At 40.7% G+C, this 27,105-nt stretch overlaps 1 protein-coding gene across 1 annotated transcript in view; it reads right to left on the bottom strand.

The window, feature by feature from the left end:
• Positions 1–17,004, bottom strand: part of LOC309674401 (adhesion G protein-coupled receptor A3-like) — a gene marked incomplete at its 5' end in the record, with an annotated part of 285,537 nt that extends 268,533 nt beyond the window's left edge. The window contains one exon of the mRNA XM_082486426.1: positions 16,754–17,004. Coding sequence (XP_082342552.1) covers positions 16,754–17,004 — 251 coding nt within the window. The remainder of the gene's footprint in view (positions 1–16,753) is intronic.
• Between the last annotated feature and the right edge of the window lie 10,101 nt (positions 17,005–27,105).

Below are 27,105 nucleotides of genomic sequence, written 5' to 3'. Positions count from 1 at the left end.
TTTCAAACAGTTGTCATTTCAGTAAGTAAAACATACTGATTTCACACACACAAACTGTAGCTGTAGGTTCTCCAACTGGCTGCAAACTTGATTGAAAGCCATGTGAAAAGAGCAGACATCTAACTTGTTTAGCCTGCCTTTACAAATTATAACACACTACTTTCATTGTTGTATAAATTATTAAAAAAATACCAAGAAAGACCAAAAGGAAATCTTTTTAATATGGCTAAAAGGTCGCACTTCCTAGTACAGGAAAGAAACAGTGCCAAATTACAGAAATCTTTTTTTTTTTTTTTTAAATTTAAAATACAGCGTACAGGGGAAGACTTTAAAAACAGTAGCTACTGAAACATTAAACTTAATGAGGAATTTAAAGATCAAAGGATGGTAACATTCGATTCACAAAGCTCTTCATGACTTTCATCTCTGCAATAAAGCTGCTATACGCTGACTTAGAGCTGTACTGGTTTTTAGTAGCATCCTTTTTACCAACACCCACCACCCAATAAAAATCCTACTGGCAGCAGCAGACAGGGAAAAACAGAAATACAGTTCATTAAAGCAGCACGCAGACACAGCCTGATTGTTTTTAAACTGCAACTTCTTACGCTAACAACTTTTTTGTCATCAATATTTTGTAGGTAAAGTGGTGAGGATTAAATTGGAAGGAGAAATGGAAGGAGTCGGCTAACATCAAATAATAAACAAACACCATAAAAATCACTGCGTTTGACAACTCAAGAGTTAAATCAGAGTCAGAATATTTGGCAGAATTCAAAGCAGAAGAACTATTCACAGCTGAAGCACACCTGGTGAACACGTTTGCCACTGTCAAGCCAAAAGACACTTGGAAACTCTCCAGTGCTGAGTATTTCCAAATACACAGTGTACTGCTGTACAATCAACAAAATTATTTTGATACTACCATGATTCTACTTCTGTATTTTAAAAAAAGCAAGTCACATTTTTACAAGTATTATACTAGATTGGCGGCTTCTCCCATCCAGAATGAAACATTGCATAGTTTCTCTTGATATTTGTATCTCCATAACCAAAAACACTTAAATCATGGTTTTGGTAGTATTCATATAAAGATGTGTGAATACATACTAGAAGTAGATTTTTACCAGTTCATTTATTTTAATGCTCAGAGGAGACCAATGTGATTATGTCCCATAATGCAAAGAACCTCTCTCAGTGAAAGCCACGTCAAGCCACTAACTTCTTGTTGAACTTTTACAATATTCAGTCTTAATTTAAGAAGGAATGAAGTATCCATTACTTCAGAAGTTCCTATGTCTTTCAAAGGTTAATTACTCTCCCTTAGATTTCCACTGGCATTCTTATTCTGAATGCATTCGGTTTGAGCTCTCAATGACTGTATCTCATTATTTTCCAAATTAAATTATCTTCGGTATCAGGCATCTTTTTTTCTGCGTACACACCTATGGGACATGATCAAATAACCTCTTAACCTCAAACAAGTAAAAAAGATTTATGAGAACACATTTAAGCATACAGCACATATTTCCTAGACCTTAAATCATCCTCGAAATTTTGAAATATATTTACAACGTTTTTTTCTAGTCATCTTTTGCTCAGTAGCAGCAAACAAAAGTAATACTTACTCCTTAATTCTGCTTTTTATTCCCTGCTTTTGCATCCAAGATGATATTATCAGTACACTTTTAGTAATATCACACCAGGAACAGATGTTTAACTGATTATGCACCATTATAATTAACTGCTTTTCAGTGACACAATTTTGGAACTGTTTTCTGGAACGTGCAAGTGCAAACTACTTTCTTTGTTCTGGATATATGACAACGTTCTTGGCCATGTTAAAATGAACGTTGATCTATCACATCCAGCTCGCCAAGTGATCCCGGTTACACTACAGAGCTGCCCCAGGCTGTAATCATTCCTCCCAACTCTGTCTTCCGAGAACTTCATATTTTCCATCTGGATCCTAAATAAATACACTGAACAGCAACAAGCCAGCAGGAGCGGGTCAGACAGGAGCCCATTTAGCTCACTGTCCTGTCTTTGACAGTGGTCGAGGGAAGTTACATGAATACAGAAACTACAGCAAGAAGCTCTGCAGCAAACCAACTTTTTATTTCTTGTGAAACTCCAATCATTTGTTGCCTCCCAAGTCCTATTCTGTGGAAAACAGTGAATAACCTTCCCTATTCACTTTCAACGTACCACAGAGGTTTTCCGGATAAAACTCCCTCAGCTATTCAGCATTCCTCACACGCAAGCTCTTCCAAAACTCTGCGCATTTCTGCACCTTTTCTTGTCCTGTTATGCCCTTTTTGACGTGGAAGAACCAGAACTGTGCACAGTGTCCAAGATGCAGATGCACCACCGTGGGCTTGCACAGTGGGAACAAGATGCTTCGTTCTGTTACCCGTGTTGACGGCTGCTGAGCTGTCGTTTGCACGGGGTGTATCATACCTCCAGAGTATCACTCCGGCAGATAACAAGTGCCTAGTTCAGAGCCAATCGATGCGTAAGGAAAGTTAAAGTGTTCCACGCACCCCTTCTCACTCGGCATTTACAAATACTGAATTTTATCTTGATTTTATAGGAATCTTCTTCTCAATCACAGAAACTCACAGAAAAGTAGAGGAGGGAATGCCTAGGACAGCCAACGTAGTCGTCGTTAAGTTCAAGACGTCAACTCATATTCTCACCTCTGCCCTCCATTCATTATTCTTTTAAGCACTGGCAAACTAACCTTAACAAAATATTACTTGTTCGGTGATAAATATGCATATTTTTCTGCAGAATAACTTCTATTACAATACAGTGCAAAACAGACAAAGAAACACTATCTGAAGCTAACACTTGCAAGTTGAAAGTGAGCAGCCATTTCCCTATAACCACATCCTCATTCAGGGCTGGGGAACCCATCAGCATCCCACAGCATCCTCTGCGGCTGCAGGATAGCCTTCGACTCGGACTCGCTGTCAGCGATGGACACATTTCTCCAGACACGTAGAAAGTGCTCAGCAGAGCAGATCTGTCTCTGCTGACCAAGCAGGATCTCCTCTGCCAGGTCTGTAAATCTTCAAACCATGCACACAGATCAGTACAAGGAAGAAGTGATCTGAATTTTAAGCGTTTTGCCCTACTGTAAGAAGTACCAATCCAGTTGATGGGGTGTATCTTATAACTCTGTCTCTACTCATCTCCTTTTTCGGGGTCAATCAGGCAGACATTAAGCACCCTGAATGGCCAAAAGTGGCAAAGGCTTTCCTACCAAAGGCTCAAGGAGAGGACTTCCCTGCTGGTCAGTTCCTGGAAGGTGGCTCCCATAATTTACAGGTTAAAAAAAAAAAAAAAACACAAAAAACAAAAAACAAACAACAACAACAAAAAACCACAAACAAACACACACCAAAACACATCCCCAAAAGAAAAACACATTAAAAAGAAACAGTCAGCAGCACGGCAGAAAAATCAGGAAAACGGTGCAGAACAAAGTAATAAATGAAAGCAAAGGGCATAGCGGCCTGCCCTAAGCCCAGGGACAAGGGTGAAACACAGGGTTTGTGGCCAGCCTACACAAAACAATAGATGTTGAGCGAGCATCAGCCTCATGCACATCCCGCAGAGAGAATGTGGAGAGACTATCTCAAGGAGGCAGCGTTACAAAAAGACTTCTTCTAGATCGGCTAAAAAAAGTAATACAGTTTAAAATATTGTCAGTATTTTTACATTTGTTTCCTCCCATTCAAAAAATTCGAGCTCAAACTGCAAGTTTTTCCACTTCTAGTTTCTTTTACCCATTTCCTTCCAGTCTCAGATGAATAGAGTGGCAACCCATACTCAATAAGTAAGAAAACCTACTCGACTATTATTAGCACGTTATAAGTCTTAGAGCTGTGAACTGAAGAATACCCAGAAAGACAAAACTGAAGCTTCACTGAAGCAAAGGGGCTATCACTCAGCAGAGCCATGCTGCAGTCTTTCTGAGCAAATGCATTGCCAGCATCAATACCAATCAAAATTATTTTTAACAGATAAAAAAATAAAATAAAAAGGACCGGTTGACCAGCACTCTCTACCTTTTAAAGCCGTTTACCTCATCCAAAACCTTTTTTCACTGGCATGTTGTTATTGCAATTTAATAGAGGGTTTTTTTTTTCCCTCTTGATCAGACCTTCTCCCTCTCTCCTTTCCACAGTGCCAACAACTAAACGAAGCACAAAATATTGGCCTCAACACACAAGGAAAATTGAAGATGCACTTATTCTTCAGGAATACAGTGGGAAGCAGGAAAATCTATCAATCTGCCACAAGAAAACTAGGCCAACCAATGTGAAAGCTGACTTGAAGTTTCTATTCATTTTTCATTAATCAAAAATCTTAAAAGCAGGAGCAGACCTTCCTTTTTTTTTTTTTTCCCCTAGAAGACCAATGCATTTCCCCATGGATTGAGTTAAATGTAATGATTTTGGTTATAAAAAATGTTTTATCACTGCTCTTTGTTCATAAAGTTAAACACAACACTGATTACATACCAGAAAGCATACTATCGGTAACAAGAAAAAAAGCAGAGGGATGGATTCCCCCACTGAAGACAGAACCTGGTCCATTTTCCTGACTTTGATGACCACAATCAGCTCTGACTGAAACAAATTAGAAAGAGGTTTGAACTCTTGAAGCTCAGAAATAAACAAGAGGAGGACGTTCCCTTGCCAGCACGCAGCTGAGCTGTGGTAGGTCCTTCTTGCCACGGGATGCTCCCAATGCAGGGAGCTGGCGTGGGTTCCAGCGGGGGCCGGACTGGGCTCTGGAAAAACAAACCATTTTGGTAAATTAAATGCACCAGAACTACAACACCGAGTTGGGATGGAGACTAGAAAATCCTTGTGAGAAATATCACACTGCTACTCTACCCTGGCCACCTGCTTTTGAACACTTCTAAACTGGAGACGTGGTACCGGGCTACATCGCGGCCGTTTGGTCTGGTCCAGGACAGCCGCTCGCATTTTTATTGATGGTCCAGACTGCAGCAAATGAAAAGCTGTGTAACTATAAACATTCTTAAAGTCCACATATTGTATTTTTATAGATTCCAAAACCATATTAGTAACTGAAAATTCATACAAAATAGCAAAGCGGCAAGTGAAAACAGACAGGAAACCCGGCTGCCCCAGATCTTCAGCCTAAAGCTGAAGCTTCAGCCGAAGGCGAAGCTTTATGAGCCATTCCAGTTTCAAAAAGGAAACGCCAGCCAACTGAAGAGGCTTATAGACTAACTAATCATATGGAACCACTGGCTCAACATATAATTCAATACCACCATTTTGACAGCTACTTTCGGAGAAAGAAAAAGAAAAAAAAAAAAAAAATGCAAACCCCAACTTGACTTCAGTGCTATTTAATAAATGATCACTTGAGGGATTTTATTTGTTTAAAACAATCACCCTGCCTCAGCTAAAGCAGTACTCTGGAAAGCTAGCATTAAAAAATTATTTGCTCAAATCTATTCCAAACTGGGGCTTGGCATCTAATCCCTCTTCATTACCAAATAGCTTGGTAACCAAGTATTCCATTTGTAAAGTGGCCATAATAACAATACCAAATAGTTGACCCGAGTTCTTCAGAGGTACCCACAGAAAGTAGCTTAAACATACACTTAATGAATACTTCAGCAGCATTTAGTTACAGGGAGATTCAAGCAACAAACTTCCGTATTCTTATTAACATTACATGAAAATAAATGAAAATATTCTCTATATTTAAGTAATTTTGTCCAATTAGCAAAACTGCTGTATTATTTATTCAAAAATAAGATGTCGTCCCAGTCAGCAATTTACTGTTTAACTGCGTAAAATTGTTATGAAGACCATTTTATGGACCAATTCTCTAATGGAGTAGTTATTAAACATAAGCACAAATTAATTAATGAGAATTGTTTCAGAAATAATAGTTTATTGGAAACAGGTTTATAATGACAATCAATAAGCATGAAGTACTTTAAAGTGGTAACTTCATTTGCTCTAAATGCAGAAGATTAGAATTCATTACATTTATTTAGCTCTTATGGTTATTATTTGGTTCTTCAATCTATATTGTTGACGCTTTACATTGTTATAAATAACATGTAATTGTGCAGAAAGTGGAGAGAATTATTAATATTACAACAATAAATGACCATTAATGCGGGGGGGGGGGGGGGGTCCCCACATTTTAAAAGGATGACTAATGAAAATTCTAACACTTATTATAGAAGTAAAGGGAAAGACAAAGAAAAGCGTTCGAAAAGTTACTTTCCCTTTTTCTGCAAAACTCATTGTTTCTTTGTCTGTTTAAACTAAAGACATTAGCACTGGAATATCTGCGACAGCTCCACGAGGACTAGCAAGCACATTAATATGCCATGTAAGTCTTCATTTAACACGAACAGCAGCTGACATTCATTTAATACACATGTGAAATCAGGCAAATAGATAAATACCAAACATCTATGACTGACATCACGTCATTTTCTGATGTTCGTGCCTCAACCTCTGCTCTTCCTCGGGTCCACTCAGGGTCCGCAAAAAGCAGGTCCTCAAACCCTAAGAAGTTAATGTGACCCTACCAGCGCTGTTGCTAAAGAAAGGAAAGGAACGCAAAGGAAAGCACTACCAGCAGAAAAAAACACCCAACCTTAAAGATGTCTTCCTGCTCCCACTGGATGGACTCATACTCTTACCTAAAGTCTCCCAACATTAAAGGAAAAACGCATGGAGTGTCTCTCCACAAGACTCCCGTATGATATAAACAAGGGAAAGAGCAGATTAACTTTCCGAGAGCCTGTTGTTACCAAACACGGAGGAAAAACTCCCCATAACGAAATGAGCTACAGATACTATATTCACACGCACCAGTAGTTTAACAGCTACCTGAATATCTGGTGTCGTAACTCCCACAGCTTGACTCCGTGTTCTGAGCACCGTGTACTCCAAATTCCTTTAAACAATCATGATATACTTTGAAGACTTTCCTGAAGCATAATACGACAAAATTTTACCACTCTCCCTCTACAGATAATTACCTTGCTATAGATGAGATGATGTATGACTCCATCGGGGACTCTAGTAATAAATAAGTCTAATGATGAAAACGTTGGTACAATACAATTCACAAAACGTGTGCCCAACACAAAAGCCGCATACTGATGACATTCATTCCCAAGGGAATAACACATTTTCCAATGGGAAGCATGCTTTGTTTCGTGCATTTTGACTGTGTTTCCTTTCCTGCAACCCACGTGTAGTACGGATGGAAAATTGTGGCTTTTGCAAACTTAGTATGGATTTGTCAACCGCTACAGCCATAGCTGAAAACAGTTCATTAACTTGATGTAGTTTAAGATAGAGCTGTGTGATAAACTTCAAATATGAATATTACCAGCTATATCAAAGGAGAAAGGAATGCAGTCCCTTGCGCTTAGATTTGCCTACATATTGAAAAGTTTTGTTTCCTGGCTCAAGAACTGCAATGAGAACAACAGCACACATTAAGATCTCATCTTCAGCACCATAATTATTTGCTTTATACACACTTTGCAGTTTTGGAAGGACGGTTGCAATATTGTTTGAATGTTGTCACAAAGGTGCAGAAAAAAGTGGAAATCGAGCTTTCCCTCTTCCCTTCTAAAAAAGAGACAGTGCTGGGGATGGAAAACAAATCTGCTCATTGTGACTGTTCCCTCTGATCATCGGCAACACGTTTGGTGGGCCAATATAAAATTACCGCTTGACACAACCACATTGAGACTTCTCTACTCCGTTGGCTGCAGTTATTAACGATAAACTCTGCGAGGAGGCAGAGATGGACATTCAAATGTTTTTCTTGTTTGTAAGTTGTGTAATAGGATCAACTCCATCTGCCTGGCCCCAATTCCAGACGCCGCTGAACTCCAGGACTTAATGCGGATCTCTCTGAGGACCCATATCCTCACTCATTTCAGTTCCACTCAGCAAGTTCAGAAGAGAAGGATAAAATGAGTCAAGGATCAAAGGTGATGAGGGAAGACGTAATGGAGGGCTTCAGAAAAGGGGAAGGAACTGGGAATTCATGTGAGATGAAAGAAGCGGTGGAGACCGTGAGCTGAAAGCAGAGGCTGCAGCACACAGCAGCGAAAGCGCAGAGGCCGGCCGAGAAGCGGAGCGTGCCAGAGGACCAAGAGCAGAGCTGATGAGGACGGAGATGGGCTTTTTTCCTTTTTTAAAAACACAATTGCAGTAAAGTGCGCAATACACGCAAGCAGCGAACACAACCAAGATGAAGATAAGAAGAAAAAAATGGGGAGAAGTATCAATGTAATAACAACCGTAACAATAATAAGAAGGAAAGCGCAGAATTGAAAAGGTTCTGAGAATAATGGCAGATGGGTCCGAGCACAGAGGACAGCCCGTGGAAGGCAAAGAGAATTAAGCATTTTTCTTAGCATGCAAAGCTCCCCTGAGAGGACACACTTTAATGTGTAAAAATTCAATTCCTTAGGAGTGCTGGTAAATTTGACTCCTCAAAATTGGTAACAACAACTGTTTTTCTTCTCCCTCTCTTAAATGCTGGTAGGCTTCCTCTTGCGGCAGGTTGTTAGCACATTCCGCCAGAGGAACCTTTCCTAACATTTGAGTATGCTTCCTCTGGAAGTCTCTATAAAGCCTACTGTATTAATAAAGTTGCTCCCAAACAGGTTACGCTCTTCTTCCACCTCCCTGCTCTCAAAGAAATCAATACCATGCATATTAATTTGTAATGCAGATATCAAAAAAACTGTTGCCAGAGAACTACTAATACATAGTTGTGTTCAAATCTTTCCTTAAATCTATGCTTTTTTCCAAATTTTCCAAGCCTGATTTTTACTACTAGTTTTAACATTATTTTCCATTCTATGATGCAGTTTTTCTTTCCTCATGTTACAGTACACATAAAACCTTTACCCTCCCAATTTATACTTTTGTCTATAAACCACACACTCTCTGGGACAATCTATCCCATAACATAAAGAGAAGGGTTTTATGGGGAAACATTGTCTTGATTGCCATTGGAAAGGGGGGGTGGGGGGGGGAATTACAGTAATTCTTCAATTAAAAAGGAGAATCATAGATGTCCATAATTTGGAACTTGGAGGCCTTGACTTATCAGGTTACTCAAAAACCATAATGATACCTTAACAATGTAGAAAATCCACTAAACTTCATTTTGTGTTATACAAAGCCTACAGTATGTATGCTGAAAATGCGTGTCAGTGCCGTTATACCTTCTCGAGTTTTGATGAATAGCCATTTCAGAAGACAGCCACACACCAAAGGAAAGCTTAAAATACAAGTTTAAAAGAATTTGCTTACTTATGCATAGCTATCAGCAAATCTAAATTCTACACAATCTGGGAATAAATCTTTTTGCAAAGATTTATAGGTCTATGAGCATAATACCCATAAACCACCGTGCGCTTACTTTATTGGCAGAACAATTTATACATTTGACATACTGGTGTTCAGATAAGATTACATGCAACAAAGTACAGAAAAGAAACTGTCAACAAGTCTGTAAGACTATAATAGAAACGGCAAAAGCAGAGTTTTCTTATGACTAACCATACCTTTAGCATTCTCCCAAATCAGTCCCAGGCATGAAAACACATTTGGAACTGATTTTAACAGAGGGGTGAAGAATGGCACGTTGCCACAAAAATAAGAACCAAGCCTGAACTGTGTGTTCCCGGTACTACGTAATTGCCAAAGTAGATGGGAAAAAAATGTTGCTATTATAACTAATACAAGAGGTTTCAGCCAACTTATATTTGGGAAGTCTAGAACTAGACAGCAAACTTGTGATTGATCAAAGTTAATCGTAATTGATTAGAGAAGCACATACCCAACCTCTTTATGGTTTGTTCACTTTTACTGCTGTGAGGGTTTGGATATTCTATCAGGAAGATGGAAAGGGAGGAAGCTTAGAAATCAATAGGCAATTTTTCCTCAAGAATCTAAGTGGAATAGCATAAATAGTGATTCTTGAAAACACGCACAAATATTATTGAGTAGTGAAAACCAAGCGGGCACAGAGCTCTGACTCTCAGCGGCGCGCGAAGGAAGCGTGGAAGGTTCGTATATATGAATGTATGTTTCCTACCGGTGGTGAGAGCGGAACCTCTGCCTGCGTACAGCTACGCTGCCCTTTACCTTCCCCGTTCCTGCCAGCTCTGCGGTATAAAAGCAGGACACAAGACAGCAGTGAGGAAAGTAGGGATGGAACATGGTTGGATCCTGTTCTGAGCTGCAAAATTTGGGATGAGACAGCCGGTCCCAAATAGGGAGAAACTTCACGCAAGAGAGCAGCGTTACTCCGGCTATTTCTGCCCAGAAAGCTTCGGGGTCTGTGCTAATGGCAAAGGAATAAACGGGCTTCCAGAGTCACAGGGGTTAATATGACCCCGTTGTTGTACAACGTCAAGCAATTAAATAAGATTTGTGATTTTAAACCCCTGAAGACGCAGAAAAAGGAGAATATATACAATATTAAACCTCTAGAACTTCATTTCACTAACCTTCTTCAGACCCTTTCCTTCTGGCTATTCAGACCCGGCTTCACCTCTCTCCCCACTCCATCACTCCCCCCTCTTCACATCACCTCACATCTCATAATGCCGTCGGGATATTTAGAAGGGGACAAGAAAAGAAAAAAGTATTTTGAGAAAATGTTTCAGTATGCCTTCTAAAAAAAAAAAAAAAAAAAAAAAAGAAGATCTACATTTTCAAATCTTTAAAGAACAGTCCATTTTAAGGCTTGATGGTACTTGGGTCCCGAGGGGCAGCAACTCATGCAGCTTCCTAAAGAGGCAAATTCCACATACATAAACATAAATCACCTTCTCCCCAGCCAGTACTGCACTGCAACAGATGAGAATACCTACAGTTCAGAAACAAATTTCTGTTGCACACAACTTCTGATAGTTAAAATTAAATAGATTTTATGAATATTCGGCCAACATACAAAAAAAATTAAAAAAAGAGAAAAAAGAAAAGAAAAGCCAGCGATACATACTAAATCGCCTCCTGCTTAAAGGCAAACAAGGTCAGTGGCCACCAACTGACAAATTAGACCATATCACAAAACCCCAGCTTCATTTAAGACTTCTCAATAGGTATCAGATATACGCTCACATGATAAAACCCCCTTCCCACGCACATTCGTATCCTCCTGCCTATCCTCCCCAGTTTATTTTTACCTCTGGAATGAATATAAGCGTAAAATCACAATACTGCAAATTTCCCAGTATGCAGCAAAAAAGGACTTGGTTTCGACATGAAATTACCAAATAAATGAACTGTTCAATACTGTAAAATAATGTTATCTGCTTCCAAAGATTCTCATCCCATTCTCCTGCAGAAACTGCTTTCCTCGAAGCAAGTTCCACTGAGGACTTAAAAGCACCAGGAGGATATATGGCACTGTTTTAACTTACAACATTTAGAGATTAATAATAAAGAACGAAATAAACTTCAGCATGATTTCTCTAACTTTAAGAAGTTAATTTGATAATTATTAAAGCAGCCTTTATTTTATTGTGGACTTTATTTGCAAAGAAAGTTCTGTTTTCCTTAACAGAACTTTTTCACCCTCCTCTCCTGTTAAAATTTCCAGTAATGTCAATGCATCGGTTTCATCCAAAGAAAGCCATAACTTGGAAGCAGTCAGAGTACTTCCTACTACTGACAAGCAGACGACAATTCCGATGCAGGTATTTCCTTGTCAGAAATAACAAAGAAAAATAGAATCTTTTCAGTTATGGTATTTTATGGCCACTTTACTTGAATCTATACCATGAAATATCAAGCAAATTTAGACTAATAACTAAAGACTTTTCATCTCTACTGTTTTACTCGTCTCTTTATTTTGTTCTCCCCAACCATCTGTCCCAGACCATCCAAGTCTTATGTGTATTTTGTGTCAGTTTACTTTATGTTAAGAGTTTCTTTCACTACAACACTGGCTTTTTTAAAAAAAAAAAAAAAAAAAAAAAAAAAAAAAAAAGAGTTTTGGAGAAAGCATGTATAAATATGTATACACACATAAATAATGGAACAGGAACCCTGGGTTTTATTCTTTTTTTCTGCCACTTTGAACAAACACAGGAAGCTAACCAAGGTGAAAATACTTATGAAAAAAACATTATCAAGACAATTAGCCTACCTTCTTTAATAATGCTGTTATTTACAAATTAACAATGCTATGTGAGATCTCATCAATAAAGAAAAATATCTGAGATGGGGAAATGAAACTATTGAATAACATTTTTTTTGGTCATCCTTTCCTCAATTCTTGCTTTGTTTGCTTTGGCTAGCTTAAACTCTAAGCTCTTTGGGACATAAAGAACATTTTGTGAGCTATTTTTACAGCAAGATGCTTATATTAAATAAACCATATTGATATATCCTAAACTGAATATACGAGTGTAAAAGACAAGACTGGAAATGAAACAAATACATTAATATAATAACTTTGAATAAATTCCAGTAGACATGATCTAAACGGATGTGACATAAAAGTAATTTTGGGACAGAGAAAAGCAGGGCAATGCTGCTTTCAGAAGACCACTTAATGTTTGTAAAGTGCTTTGAAGACAAAACCCCCTACATATGTATTATGGCTATGGATTACCACTAGAATCATGCAGCCTTACTGTGAAATTGAGAATCTGAGGAATTCGAGACAACCTCCAATTCAAAGTCAGAAGAAATGCATAGATATAACAAAATATGAAGGGTCCTGTATGATATGGAATTGCGATGAGCCACACACTACCTTAAGTTTTCTTCATTTCTATCATGACAGTTAAACCAGCAGATTTCCATAGGAGTATACATGGGTAAAATTTGTAAAAATAACAACCTTCAGGATAAATGTTGGCCTTGAATTGAGTGAGGGGAAAAAAAATAATCATGATGCTACTATCAGAAACTGATGGCATTTGTAACTTCAAAGTATATTCTACCCAGTGACATCGAGACATGTATTGAACTGAGAACTTCTAAAACTAAAAGGATAAACTTTTTAACACCACTTGAGACAGAAACAAAAAAATTTTCAGAAAGTAAGTTACCTACCAATATACTGTCTATTTTACGTGGAATAACTCAGAAAAGAATCTAATTTGCTAATTCGTAAAATTTCAAATTGTGGGACTTCCATATTGCAAAAAGCAGCAACACAGTTTTTACTGTTGTACTCCGTATAGCCCAAATTTCAGCAGGTCAGTCAAAAGTTTAACAACTAAAATTTCTGTTAGCACAGAAGAGAAGCAAAATTGCAAATAATCTTTTTCTCTAGAGTTACACTTTAACAACCCAATCACTTGATTGAAAAAAAAAAAAAAACCACAACACAAAAAAACCCATAACTATAAAATATCGATTCAATATAAGAATTTCCAAGTATTCAGCCATAAATTCTAAACTGAGAAAATGATATTATTCTAAAGGGCTATGACTCCTCCTTGTTGGGTCTATGCTTCCACGCCTACCAAGAGTGAAGTGGGGAGAGCGGAGCCCATAAATTAGTGATTCCATACGCAAGGCACAGAAATACATGTTGCAAATCAATAAGGACTAGAATTCCTTTTAACAAGATACATGCAAATATCTTTGCGAAGCTACAGCTAGGCTTTTTCTTTTGATCCAGTCAAGCACTTGAATCCCATTTCCAAAGCAGTAAACCACTAACTAAAGACAGTGAAACAGAGTCCAGAACAAGGAGGAGTTTGATGCTTTTGTTTTTTAATATATAATAAAGAGGAGGGGATGGTTGCTTTATCATTTTATATTTCGATTTTATTTCTAGTGTGATTGTTTATTATTGGGAGCATTCAGACAGTACTGAATAGCTCTAGTGTTCATATGATTTCAAAGAAACTATGCAAACTTACCCACCTCATAAGCTGGAAATAATTGGTCTCAACCTGTCAAGAATAAGGATTTCTTCGGTGACTTCCCACTCGTTTGCAGTCACTATGTGTGACTGAGTTAGAAGTACTTTCAGTAGCAATACTTTTAGTACATATATGCCATAAAGAGCCTAAATCATCAAACTCCGCCAAGGTCCATGGTCACTTAGGTGAAAAAAAACATTAAACTATGAAACTGTAACTTCTTAAATTTGCTGATAAGCAACATTACGTAGCACGTAAAGGAAGTGTTACACATCCACAGCTTTATCTCTTAATGGATTAAGAGACAGAGCAGAGGTAAATCCTCTGTCACCTCTGCAGAACAGTTAAAAAGAGTTTGGCTTCGATCTTCCCTTCCAAAAGAAAGTAGCACCAGGGAAGCAGCATCCCTGTATCATAAATATATACATACACTAGAAGATTACTTAATCGAACCCAAATCCCCCAAACTGTTTGTTACATTGTTTCATTACAGGGTTACTGCATCTGAATATACATTCCTTTATTCACCTCTATTTTTCTTAATTGATAAAGCAATCTGCAAGGTTACTTTCCATATGTTAAAGCTCTCTTTCTCTCTGTGGGCCCATAAAACTGAACGGAATCAGGCAGCGTCTACTAGAATATTCTCTTTTGCCCAAGTCTTCCACGCAGCTACAAAAACAAACGTAAGAGCAGTAGTGTTTGAGCTTTTTATCATTATTTTCTGCAGCTGGCCGAATCTCACAAGTGTAATTTAAATCATCAAAAACAGTTTCCGATGGAAAAATCTTTGACACATTCAATCAAATTGTCATCTGTATGTTCCAGCTACTGAAAATTATTACATCCCTAAGACAGATTTTAAGCTTTTTTTCCTTTTTATCTTCAAGATTTAGCCTTAGATTTACTTATTGAGAAGCAAAAAAAACTGAGAAGACAGACTGTAAAAGGAAAGGGATAAGTTTAGGTGATACACAGGACTGTATTTGTCCACGTGAAATACAACAAAAAACAATGGTTTGTAAGTTTCATATCAACTAAGGACAGCTAATCACCTCTCAGGTCAATGGCTATTTGTAATTAAGTTTAAAAAGTATCTTTCTAATGAGTACTAGCAAGTGTTACTTGAAATGTGCATCTTTAGGGTGAAAGTATCAAGTTTGCTACTGGTGCCTTAAATCATATGTACAAGTGACCAAATCCTCCCACCTACTGCTTCAAATGAACCACCTTCCCTGTTCATCTTTTCTCACTTCTGTTTCCAATTCAATTTCTTTTCATGATAGTGAATACATACTTCTGTTGATCTTATGGTCAGCTGGATTCATCTACTGGTACTTCCCTCATTAAAAGAAAAGTTTCTTTAAAAAAAAAAACAAACACAACACTAAATAAGACTCTAAATCAATGCTTAAGGAGAAAAACCTTTGCAGACATGCTGTGTGTGAGAGTTTCTACAGATCTTTAACCAGTGGGGAAAAAAAAAATTCTGCCTGCCCGAGATGCCAACATTTTATACTTCTGGGGGAGTACAAACTATAACTATACAGCCAGTTATATAAACTACGAAAGCAGCAGTGAATTTATCACCTAGGTTAAAATGTAAGTTAATGTAGTAATTTTATTTTAAACCAGCCTATTAAAATTTAGCAGGAAGTGTAGTTGTTGTATATTAACAAGCAAAAGTTTCCCAAATGAATAATCAGCATCAAGTCACTCAACAGTTAGAACTAAAACTGAACTGAAGCGTATGCAGCACATCTGTAAGTTTACAAGCACAAGCTCCCCAGATGTTATAAATTACTATCTTTACCAGTTGTCTCCTAAAAGTGTTGACTTAAAGAAAGTGCAGTGAACAGTGGAGATGTTCACAGCAGGAATTGTCAACAGAACTAAACTCAACAGTAAAAGATCTGTTGATGTGTGCACGATCTAAAGGGTAAATGTCACAGAGCTATTACTGCTTGGGTCCATTACCGGGACATTACTTTCACCCATACTTGATGATACAGTTACAAGAAGTTCAACTGCTTTACTTACAATACACGCTGTTTATTCAAGTTTAGCTAGTGCAACAGGCTACAAAACATCATAACCTATTTCCAAGTCACTTGGTGGGGGGTACAGGGGACAAAACACCAAACCGTGAATCATTTTCAATGACCAGAAAACTCAAAATGATACCGGAGATTGGGCCATTTCAAATGTTTGTACACAAATTCTTGTTTAAAAAGAAAAGAGAGACATCAGATTTCAAGCTTTATTTAGAAGAGACGAGAGAGAAGGGGAAAACCGGTTAATTGCACAGACCTCGGGAAGGCACTTTACCATCACCGGTACCACTCATTTATTGCCGGGACAGTCCAAGCCCACGCCAGGGCCGGCGGAGAGGTGCACCAGCGAGCTCCATCAGTGCTGCTACCACTGACATTTTCCAAACCACCCTCCACAGCAGCATGCAATTTCCAGCAGGCAAAGCCCGGCTTCCCCAGCCCGACCAAAACGCCAGCAAGAGTTTCCAAACTGAGGAAAAAAAAAAAAAAAACAACAACCAAAAACCCTACCCCAAACTCTCACATACTTTTTAAAAGCCGGGCCGGGTTTATAATCTGCGTCGAGCGGTTGTGCCTACCCCTGCGGCAGCGGTCGGGGCGGCGGCGGGCACGGCCGTGCCGAGGGGTCCCCCCAAACACCCCCCCCACCCCCATCTCCTTCGGGGCACCCCCCAGGCGGGGCGGGGGAGGGGGGGGGGGGAGCCCCGGGGCGGCCGCCGCCAGGTGGGCGCTGCCCCGGCGGGGCCGTACTCACAGGGACACGGTGCGGTTGGGCAGCACGGCGGGCTGCAAAGTTTCCACCAAGTCGCCGCCGCTGCAGACCACTTTGATGCGGAGGGAAGGGCGGCCGGGCCCCTTGGCGCGCTCGGCGGCGCAGAGGCAGCGGTCCACGATGAGGTCGGGGCAGTTCCTGCTGCCCCCGCACAGCCCCAGCACGGCGGCCGCCAGGCAGAGGAAGAAGAGGAGGAGGAGGCGGCGGCGGCGGCGGCGGCACAGCCCGCGCATGCTGAGCCAGCCAGCGAGCCGCCGGCTGCCGCGCCACGCCGCTCCGCGCCGCGCATGGCACGCGCCCCTCCGCGCCGCTCCGCGCTCCCCGTCCTCCCCCGTCCGCCCGTCCCTCCACGCCTCCTGCGCCCACCCCGCCCCGCCCCGCCCCGCCGCGCCTCTCGCTGCGGCCGGCTCCGCTCGCAGGGACACCCCCCCTTCCTCCTCCTCCTCCTCCTCCTCCTCCTCCTCCTCCTCCTCCTCCTCCTCCCCGAGGAGCCGCCGCTCCTTTCCTGCCGCAGCCCGTGCGGCGGCGGCGCTGGGCGAACCCCGCGGCGCGCAGCGGGTCCCCTCCTCCCGCCGCCGCCCGCCACCCACCGGGCACAGCCCCCCCAACCCCGACACACACCGGGGTCCGGACCCGCTGCCCGCGCCCCGCCGGCAGCCGCAGCCCCGGGGAGCTGCCTGCGCGGCTGCTACCTGCGCTGGACCGCGGTGCCTTCAGCCCGCGTCGGGTGTCCGGTAATTAGGGAGGGTGGGAGCGGGGGGACACACAGATGCGGCAAAGACGAGCGGCACTGCAAAGCGGGTGCGACCGGCCCGGGCACAAGTTGGAAAACCGGGAGCTGGAAAAAATGATAAGGGTTGGGAATCTAGTTTTGCAAATAGCCATCTTTCCTGCCGCTCTTGAGGAACGTGTGTGCCGAGTGCTGTTCGCACCTACGGTGGTGGGAAAGGAGTTTCAGGCCACCGGCAAAGGTCTGTGTTGACCAAGAGACAGGACAGTCCTCCAGCCAGCTCTGTGCAGAGCGGCCGCCGCCGCCGGGAAGGGTGCGGGCAATTAGCTGCCTTCGGACATCTCAGCTGATGCTGTGGACATGACCTAAATCAAAGGTTTGATCTGCAGTCAAAGACTGCTTCATCACACAGGTCAAGAAGCAGAGATCTTTCTTTTCTACTTGTATTTGTATGTCATTTATGGCACACTATGGCCTTGGAGTGTTCTCAGTAGTATTTTATGTGATATGATTGGTAACTCTTAAGGCAGATTTTCAGCATCAACTGCAAGCTACCCTGTTGGGTTTTTTTCCTGAAGGTGACCAAAAAACCCCCAATTTGTAACAAAGACTTACATTTTTTATGGGCTTTTACAAAACGAGCAAGTTCCTTGCCTTCTCTTACTCAATGGAGACTCACAACACACATTTTCATTGCAGGATCTAGGCCAAAGTTAGCAATAGCCTGCCATGGCTGTAAAGCTATTTTAAGAAATTACTAGTTTTTTAAAAACAATATTGTATTGTAGTCCCTTAGGGAAGATTCGTCTTGCACATTTACAATGCCTGTTATCACTGCGTTCTAATACCTAATTGGAGCCTCGAGGCACTAAGTTTATTAATAAGTGATAGAAGGGTTAGTGCCCTTGTGAAATTCCAGGCTAATAGGAACCTTCTCAGGAACAATCTTTTTCTGTACAGTTGTTGATTTAAAGAATCATAAATATTACAATCCCTGTTCTTTTATTTTTAAAAGCAAAGTTGTGTAAGGCTGACTGGCAGACAGCAAAATGGACTGTGTTACATGAGACCACTCAATGTTGTGCTGGTTTCATGCTGTCCTTTATCGTAAAGAAACCCTACGTGGCATTTAAATTTGCGAATGCTTTTTTAGCTTTGAAAAACTCTGCCTCATCCATACTAGTTTTGAAAGCACAAGCGGAGAATATACATTTATTGAGACATAGCACGGATTTCATTCAGTGTTAACCTTGCTGAGAAGGAATGGAATTTTTCAAACTCAGCCCTAAACACATGCAAGCAGAATTTGAACATTTTTTCTAACTCACTGATCCTGAAAGTTTTTGAAGAATATTGTTTTGGTAAGGAACGAGAAGGTTTACAGTCACATGGAAGCCATCTATCAAATCCTACAGTAAAGGTAGAAAAGTTGTTATTCCTAACATTAGAGGTGAAGAATAAGGAGAGTTTCCTCTCCTGTTCCCAATGCATCGGATCCCTTTTTTTTTTCTTGCTTTATTACAAATAAAGAAACAAAAGTCTCAGACGTCTTCCCCTTCCTTCACTGTCATCTTCAAATATGAAGAAAGTACAATTTTTATGATGATTTAAAAGCACAGAAGATGGTTCTTGTCCGGGGATCTCACAGTCTAAACGGGTCCAACTGAAAAAAAGACCTGGGCACCTACAAAGCTCCATACTGCTTCAGTTGTGACCAGCCAGCACAGCAGGGCATTTAGTGCTGCTGGTAGCTAACCCAGACTTTGCAAGATACATCTTCAACCTACTCAGGATATGCAAACAACTGAATTTTCCATGTCGTGGGAAGGTGGTATAATCCTGAATTCCCTTGTAAAATGGGAGGAAAAAAAGTTGCAGCACTGCAAGTTGAAGAGCAGCCGACATTGCACTGTGGGTTCCAAAACTGCCGGTGTTAGACAAACAGTGCACCTGCAGTGTGGGTGCCTTTGGACACTTACACAGCAGGTAGTGTGTGATAGTGCATGAGCTCCTCAACTGGGTTTTGGTGCGTGCAAAATGAGGATTACGAGCTTATAATGTATATTAAAGTCAAAGACACTTGGAGCATTCAGGTGTCTGTGCTGTTAAATAGAACTGAGAGAAGATTTTTTTAATTTTTAGTTGGTCTTGGACTCTTCAATTCCTCTTAAATCTTTTTAAATCTAGCCCAAGGTTATTGCACATGTGCATTAGAAGGAACACGCTTTAGGATGTCTCTCCTTACAGTTTTCTCTCTTGGTTTGGTCAGCAGTAAGAATGTCATGTGTGCCGGTCTCCTTTCGCCCACAGAGCCAACCGGGAGAACTGAAGAAATGCTTAAGGAGTTTTAGAATGCCGGGTCCTGCTCAGATGAACTTGCTGGCAGACAGAAGCAAGACCAGAGATTCACCTGAAACATGAAATATTTTCTAATTTCAATAATTTCTTTACAGTTAAATTCTTGCTTTGCTTATTTGATTAAATCATAGGAGTGAAGAATAGATTTTCTTAGATCTGGCAAGTAAGAAAATTGCTATATGTGGCCATTTTCTTTGTATTTTTACTTCTGTGCATTAAAAGTCTTAAGGATTTTTAGTAGGTGTGTTGGTACACCACGACCCTATGACAGTATTTGAGAGGGAAATTTTATCCTCTGCCTGAGTGTGTAAGTGTTAAAAAGGAATGTAAATCAATTTAGGAAGGTAATCCTAAAATGGTATTGGCCGGAATCTCAATCCATTCTCTGCCCAGCCTGCATTTGTGCTTGGGATTGCCCCGACCCAGGTGCGGGACTCTGCACTTGGCCTTGGTGAACTTCATGAGGTTTGCAGGGGCTCACCTCTCCAGCCTGTCCAGGTCCCTCTGGATGGCGTCCCTTCCCTCCAGCGTGTCAACCACTGCACACAGCTTGGTGTCATCAGGAAACCTGCTGAGGGTGCACTCAATCCCACTGTCCATGTTGCCAACAAAGATGTTAAACGGTACCAACCCTTGAGGAGCGCCACTCGTAACTGGTCACCACTTGGACATCGAGCTGTAGACTGCAACCCTTTGAGTATGGCTATCCAGCCAATTCCCTATCCACCAAGTGGTCCATCTGTAAAATCCACTTCTGTCCAATTTAGACACAAAGATGTCATGCGGGACAGTGTCAAATGCCTTGCACAAGTCCAGGTAGATGACATCTGTTGCTCTCCCCTTATCCACCAACACGGTAACCTCATTGTACAAGGCCACCAAATTTGTAAAGGACGATTTGCCCTTAGTGAAGCCATGTTGACTGTCACCGATCACCTCCTTACTTTCCATGTGCCTTAGCAGAGTTTCCAGGAGGATCTTCTCCGTGATCTTGCTGGGAACAGAGGCGAGATTGACTGGCCTGTAGTTCCCCGGGTCTTTGTTTTTTCCCTTTTTGAAAATGGGGGTTATGTTTCCCCTTTTCCAGTCAGCAGGAACTTCACCAGACTGCAACGACTTCACAAATATGATGGATAGTGGCTCGGCAACTTCATCTGCCAGTTCCTTCAGGACCTGCAGATGCATTTCATCAGGTCCAACAGATTTGTGCACCTTCATGTTCCTTAGATGGTGTCAAACCTGATCATCTCCTACAGTGGGAGGTTCTTCATTCTCCCCGTCCCTGCTTTTGACTTCTGCCACCTGGGTGGTGTGGCAAGAGCACTTGAATGAAGATGAGCAATATAAAAAGGAATTAGAGGTTAGAGGTACAGGTGATTCATTAAACTGGAGATTTACATTACATTTATATCATGTTCCCAAGCACAAAACAGCAGCAGCACCTGCTTAACATCACAGGACTTTACGCAGCAATTAAGTAACAAGAATGTGTTATACAATAATAGGAAATATGGGGAGGCAGAATGTAAATAAGTCGATTTGAATTTTGTCAGGACTTCAAAATTGTATGTTAGTATTGGAAGAGAGCCATGGAAACTTTAATAACCACAAACCGTCAGGGCTTTTGTTTTATTTCTTATCCAGAAGTTGGCACTCTATCAGCCCTCTAATTCCTTGAGCATTGACCCTTTATTGACAGTAGTTAAACAATGAATCATTCACCCCATTTCCTCCGGCGCCTCAGTATCCCTACACCGTTATCCCATCATGACTGTGTCACACGACGTGTTACATCAGCCTAGCACTACATTATGGCTGTAAGCCTTCGCCACGAAATGATTAAAACAAACACCAAAAAAAACCCACAACCAAGCCTGGAAGAGATTTGGCCTAGAAAAAGGATAGGTAAAATAACTGGGAGAAAAAACAATCCAGAGCAGGTTTCCACTGGGACATGTGAAATTCTGTGAAAAGACGTTATTTGAAAGGTGATAGATAAGAGGAAAGAAGCAGAATGGATTTTGCGCACAGTACAACATTCACACAGAAAGGACGCAGAGATTTTTAGCTTCACACATAGTGAACCAATACATCGGCATTAGAGGTAGGATAGTCCTGTTCCATACAGAGCTCATCTATGGCATTGACAGTTTCAAAACAAAAATAATAAGATCAAAATTGTTCAGAATTGTTAGTAATCACTAGACTTAATTGGATAAAACTGAGTGCGGAAACAGACTCTTGACAAAATGGTCCTGAACCTATTTAACAGACTGAGTAATCTTTTAAGGAAATGCGGAAACTGAGTCATTCAGAACTGGGTAATCAGAGCAGGGAATCGCGTACCAGGGGAACAATGCTGCGTTAGAAAGAACTGACAAAACAGGATTTCCATTTCTGCTATTCTGCAGCAGCACAATCAATACCACCTCTGGATCATTTTTATGTTAAGAAATTATAAAGTAAGAAACTCTCAGATACCGTTGCCTTGTTTTCACTCCACTTATATTTCACATCATATTTACAGTTATAAATGTAGTATTGTATCTGAAGTCAAAATGGTTTTGATCGATTCCATCCTTGCAGGCTGACAGGTTTGCAAAAAAGTTGCATTGAACTTTTCATTGAAATAAGGAGGTCCTTGAAGTTAGAGACCTCTTGTTAAAAAAAAACAAAAAACATGTGGCTTTATTCCATCTGTAGCAGAGCGGAGACTAATGCAAAACTCTGTATAACTTCAAAGCTACAGTCTCAGTTTCTAACACAAATAATGATAAAATATCAGTGGGGAGTGGAATAATTATCACAAAACTATCAACAGTGAAATAAATAAATAATATTTGGAGGAAAGAGACTAGAGCGTTAGCTGTGCCTCGAAGTTGAGCCAAGTTTTTTTCCAATGAATACTTCAGAGCTATTGCCAAATAACAAAAAAAAAACACCACCCACCCCCCTCCAACAAAAGTCATCGCTACATGGAAGTATACGTCAGTGTAAATTTCTGATGACCACCAAATGCAACCCCAACTGTTACCAAGTCCCGCAGCTGCCTCAGAGAACAGATTGAAATTGTTCAGAAATGCTATTAATGGCACATATTTTTTAACATTCTAGCCTTTATCTCTTCGTGCTGTTTTATTTACTCGCACAGTAGCAGAAGAATGACTCTTTTGCATGGTCAGCCAAAGGAGAACAAGTTGGTTTGTTTCTTTTTTTTTGTTTTTTTTTTTTTTGTTTTTTTTTTTTTTTAAACTTTGCACCTTCTGAGGTCTCACATGGGGAAAGGTTCATACTGCACAACTGTATTGAAAATTGAAACCCCGTCCTGCAGAAGGCAGAGCAGAAAGTACAGAGGGGACAGCAGCTGCCTTCTGTCCCACAGACGCGGGCATCTATTCCTGCAGGAATGCAGGGCTTTCAGGAGAGCCACCCTCTTTCTCTCACACGTGGTTAAGATGCACTGGGAGGATATATTTTTGGATGTTGATGCACATGCCAGTGCTTCTCAGTGTTGTTCGTTCCTAAGACACATGAGAATTCTGACTGACTTATCAGCATGCCTTGTATCAGAGAAAAAGGGAGAAAAACACAGAAAAACCTAGCACCCCAAAAACAGTATTTTTCGGGTAGAGAGCTGTTTCGAGGTTCATTTTCCTGTCAGACAAAAATGCTTCTTCTCTCTGCCATCTCCCTACATAAAGGAAGTCAAATCAGTTTTTCTGCACTTTCCTGAATTGTGAAGATCTCATGATACCCTCCTTTGTGCTTCTAGAGGTGGCCGGTTGGGGACTCTCTTCATTGCAGAAGAGACATAAAACGGTAAGTGGATATGCTCAGGTCAGGAAGATGACAAGAGTCATAGACATAAATAGCAAAAGCAACACTTATTTGTGCAAGTTCGTTAATGGGCTTTAAATACAGTCTGTAGTTGTTGTTAGTGGAGTTGGGGTTTGAAGCACCATCAGAGAATGCCGGAATGATTTATGTCAGAAGGGAGCTCTGGACATCACCTGGCCCAAGTCCCCAGTTAAAGCAGTGCCAGCTTCAAAAGTCCATTTGGTTGCTCAGGGCTTGTCCAGAGACATTTTGACCCATTCCACAGACGGGGATTTCACAGCCTCTGGGCCCCGCTCCAACGTTTGGCCATCCTTGCTGCAAAGAAATTTTTTTTTCCTTAACTCTTACAATAATTTCCCTTGCTGCGGATTCTGTCTATTCCTTTTTTTTTTTTTTTTTATTTCACTGTGTACCTCTGGGAAAAAAAAAAAAAAGTCTAGCTGCCATGTACTCTTTAACTACCCATTAGGTAATGGAAGACAGCATTAAGATCCTCTCCTCCGGACAGAACAAACCCTGCTCTCTCCCTTATGTGCCAAGTGCTCCAGCCCCTCACCAATCTCACTGACCCTCCGAAGAATTAAAGGTGGTTTATCCATGTCTCTTTTGTGTGACTGTACCATCCTGTGACAATATATGAATGGTGCAAAATAAAAGTAGTTATTACTCTATTATTTCCCTCCTTAGTCAACTTAATGGCAAGGGTATTCAGCTAATTTCTGGGTTACTTGCTATCATGCATCCAGTGAATTTAAAATGACGTATTGACCTAACCTGTATTTCACCACTTGCTGGTTTATTCACTTGTAGCAGAAAAGGGGAAATAACAATTTGTCGTCTGAAAGACAATGATTAAAATGAGAATCTCATTATACAATAAATGCTTAAGATGATAGACAAACGTTGCATTGCCTGTTACGTTTTGTCCTTGTCATTCAGTTACGTGGAATCCTATCTGAATGCCGATGGTAGTATTATAGATTTCATGCATAGCTCGCACTTCTAATAACTAATTTATTTGCTTTTAAATGGCCAACTGAAAACATAGGGAAAACAAATTACCAAGTCTAAATGAGAACGTTTATTTATACACGAACAGAGTTTTAAAAAATAAACTACACCATGGCTTGAACTAATTTTGTAGAGGATTTAAGTAGATTCATATTTTGTGGCCAAGTTAGAAAGCCCATTGATAGAAGTCCTAACATAAAAGGCAACAAATCCAATTACCACTAACAGCTGTGCGACAATTCTGCTAATATTAATAATCCCTCAGTCCAAGTAAACTCTAACATGCTTCCATCTTTCTTTAAATTCCTGCTGTCAGAGCAAATTTCTGCCCTTGTCGCCTCACAAGCGGAAAGTAGCATCTATTGTTTTCTGTCTGCGTATTCCCACTTTCATTTCATTTCCCACTTCAAGCCACTTGAAATTGTGTCAGTCACTATTACATACTGTTTCTTAAAAGTTCCTTTGGAGAGCTCATGTTTTCCTCAAACAATGCTCTTCCTTAGCTTAAAGGTGGTTTACAACCTGACCTCCTCTTCTGTCCGAGTGGTGCTTTCTTCCCTCTATTTCAAATGTCTTTTAGATTTGTCAGTAATTCTTGGGTTTGCTTTTACACATTGTATGCGTTCTCGGAGAACAGAACTGTTGCCTTGGTCCCCTCATACGAAAACATCAAGAATAACCCATCCCCTCCATAATATTTTATTCCTCATCCTGTTTTTTAAGAAGCATTATGCCCTTTTAAAACGTTCATCTTGGTACTTTTAGAAAGGAAAACCTTCAGTGTTAAAAGAAATAAAAGGACGGTGGAACTACAGTTCTGTGTACAGAAACAGCAGCAAGTAACAACCAAAAAGGAAAACCACTTAACATAATTAGCATTAGAGGCATGAAAAAATAAAAAGCATATGTATTTGCAAATCTTAATTGCTGTTAAGCGTAGCACAGATGATTCAGGAAAACATTATTGCTTCTAAAGGGCCCCACCTACATCTGAATCTTACGGTATCAGGACCCATAAATACACTGCTTGAATAAGGATAATATTCAGGAAAATAAAATAACCGGCAGAGATCACTGAAATGATTTCTGCTTCTCATTTGTAAAGCTCTGTGTCATACAGGTATTGACCAGTGTCAGACACTAAACCAATTGCGAACAAGCTGGTGAGGGCTCCTTTTTAAACGAAGACTTCTAGCTCCTGAGAATCACTGTAAAGCTATTATTCTTTATTCTTTTCTTGTAAAATGTACCATTTTCCCACTCCGTTTCCTAACGTCCTCTCTTAATATGCAAGCGCATTTGGAATACTGAATCACGCTCCAGAATGGCAGCAATTGGTATGCATGCGGTGTTAATTGAGTCAGAAAACATTCCTCACCAGATGGATATGGATTTTTGTGAATGCATAATGGCCCTTTAAGAAGCTTAATAGAAAAGTATGAAACCTTTTACAAACAGCATTCCGAAGCAAGATTGCCAAAAGCAAGTGCACATAAATAGCTCAGATAATTGGAGCTGTATTCCTGCGCCCATCCCCAGCAACAGAGAGGGGCTGCTGACCACGCACCCTGCTTCGAATTAGCTTCCTGCTCCAGGCTGATCCTTAAGTTGCCCTCATCTTCTTTGAAACGCCAGAAATTTAGGTTTTGTCCTCCGCCAGAGCTTTAGCATCGGTTTGCCACTGAACATAACTTCCCACTTCCCACATAGGAGCAGATTTTTTTAAAATCCTGCGCCTGTTACAGCAGCAGCTACAGGCTGGTACAAAGGTCTGGGCCCGCGGTGCTGTACACGTCTTTTCCAGGCACAGCGAGTCCTGTCCCCAAACTGAAAATAAAAAAAAAAAGGGGGGGGGCAAAGGAGACAAAATCCAGCAGGACAGCGGTAACGCAAGGAACAGGACGCAGACACCTCTGTTTTACATTCTGCACTGGGCCAAGGGACGCAGCTGCTTTCTGATACTGTTGGAAATTGTAACGGTAGTTTTGATGGGCCTCCTGTAAAGAGCCATCTACATAATACTATTCATTATCTGTTTGCTTTATCTACATTTTCAAAAACATGTGTACAGCATATGTTTCTCATCGTTGACTATGACCTTTGTTTATTTATAGTTTTAAAAACTCTGACTACTGCCAGACACTATTAAAAATAAACATTTTTAATTGTTTTCATGTTTTATCCTGCCCTCCCCTTTCCACCCAAGTCTGACAGGATGAAACATTGTTTTTGCTTGCGATACAGCTAATTCTGCTGCGAGAAGAAAGAGGACTAGAAGGAAGTTGTATACATATTATCAGAATAGTTTTATATTCAGCAGTCTGGAAACAAAGCAAAAACTATCATCTCTCAGTCCCCTTTAATACGGGTCTCCCCATTCCCAGGATCTGTTTTCAGC

Source organism: Vanellus vanellus (genome assembly GCF_965231255.1).
Source record: "Vanellus vanellus genome assembly, chromosome: 7".
NCBI lineage: Eukaryota > Metazoa > Chordata > Aves > Charadriiformes > Charadriidae > Vanellus > Vanellus vanellus.
The sequence above is the reverse complement of the archived record's forward strand: the minus strand, read 5'-3'. Positions and strand labels throughout refer to the sequence as shown.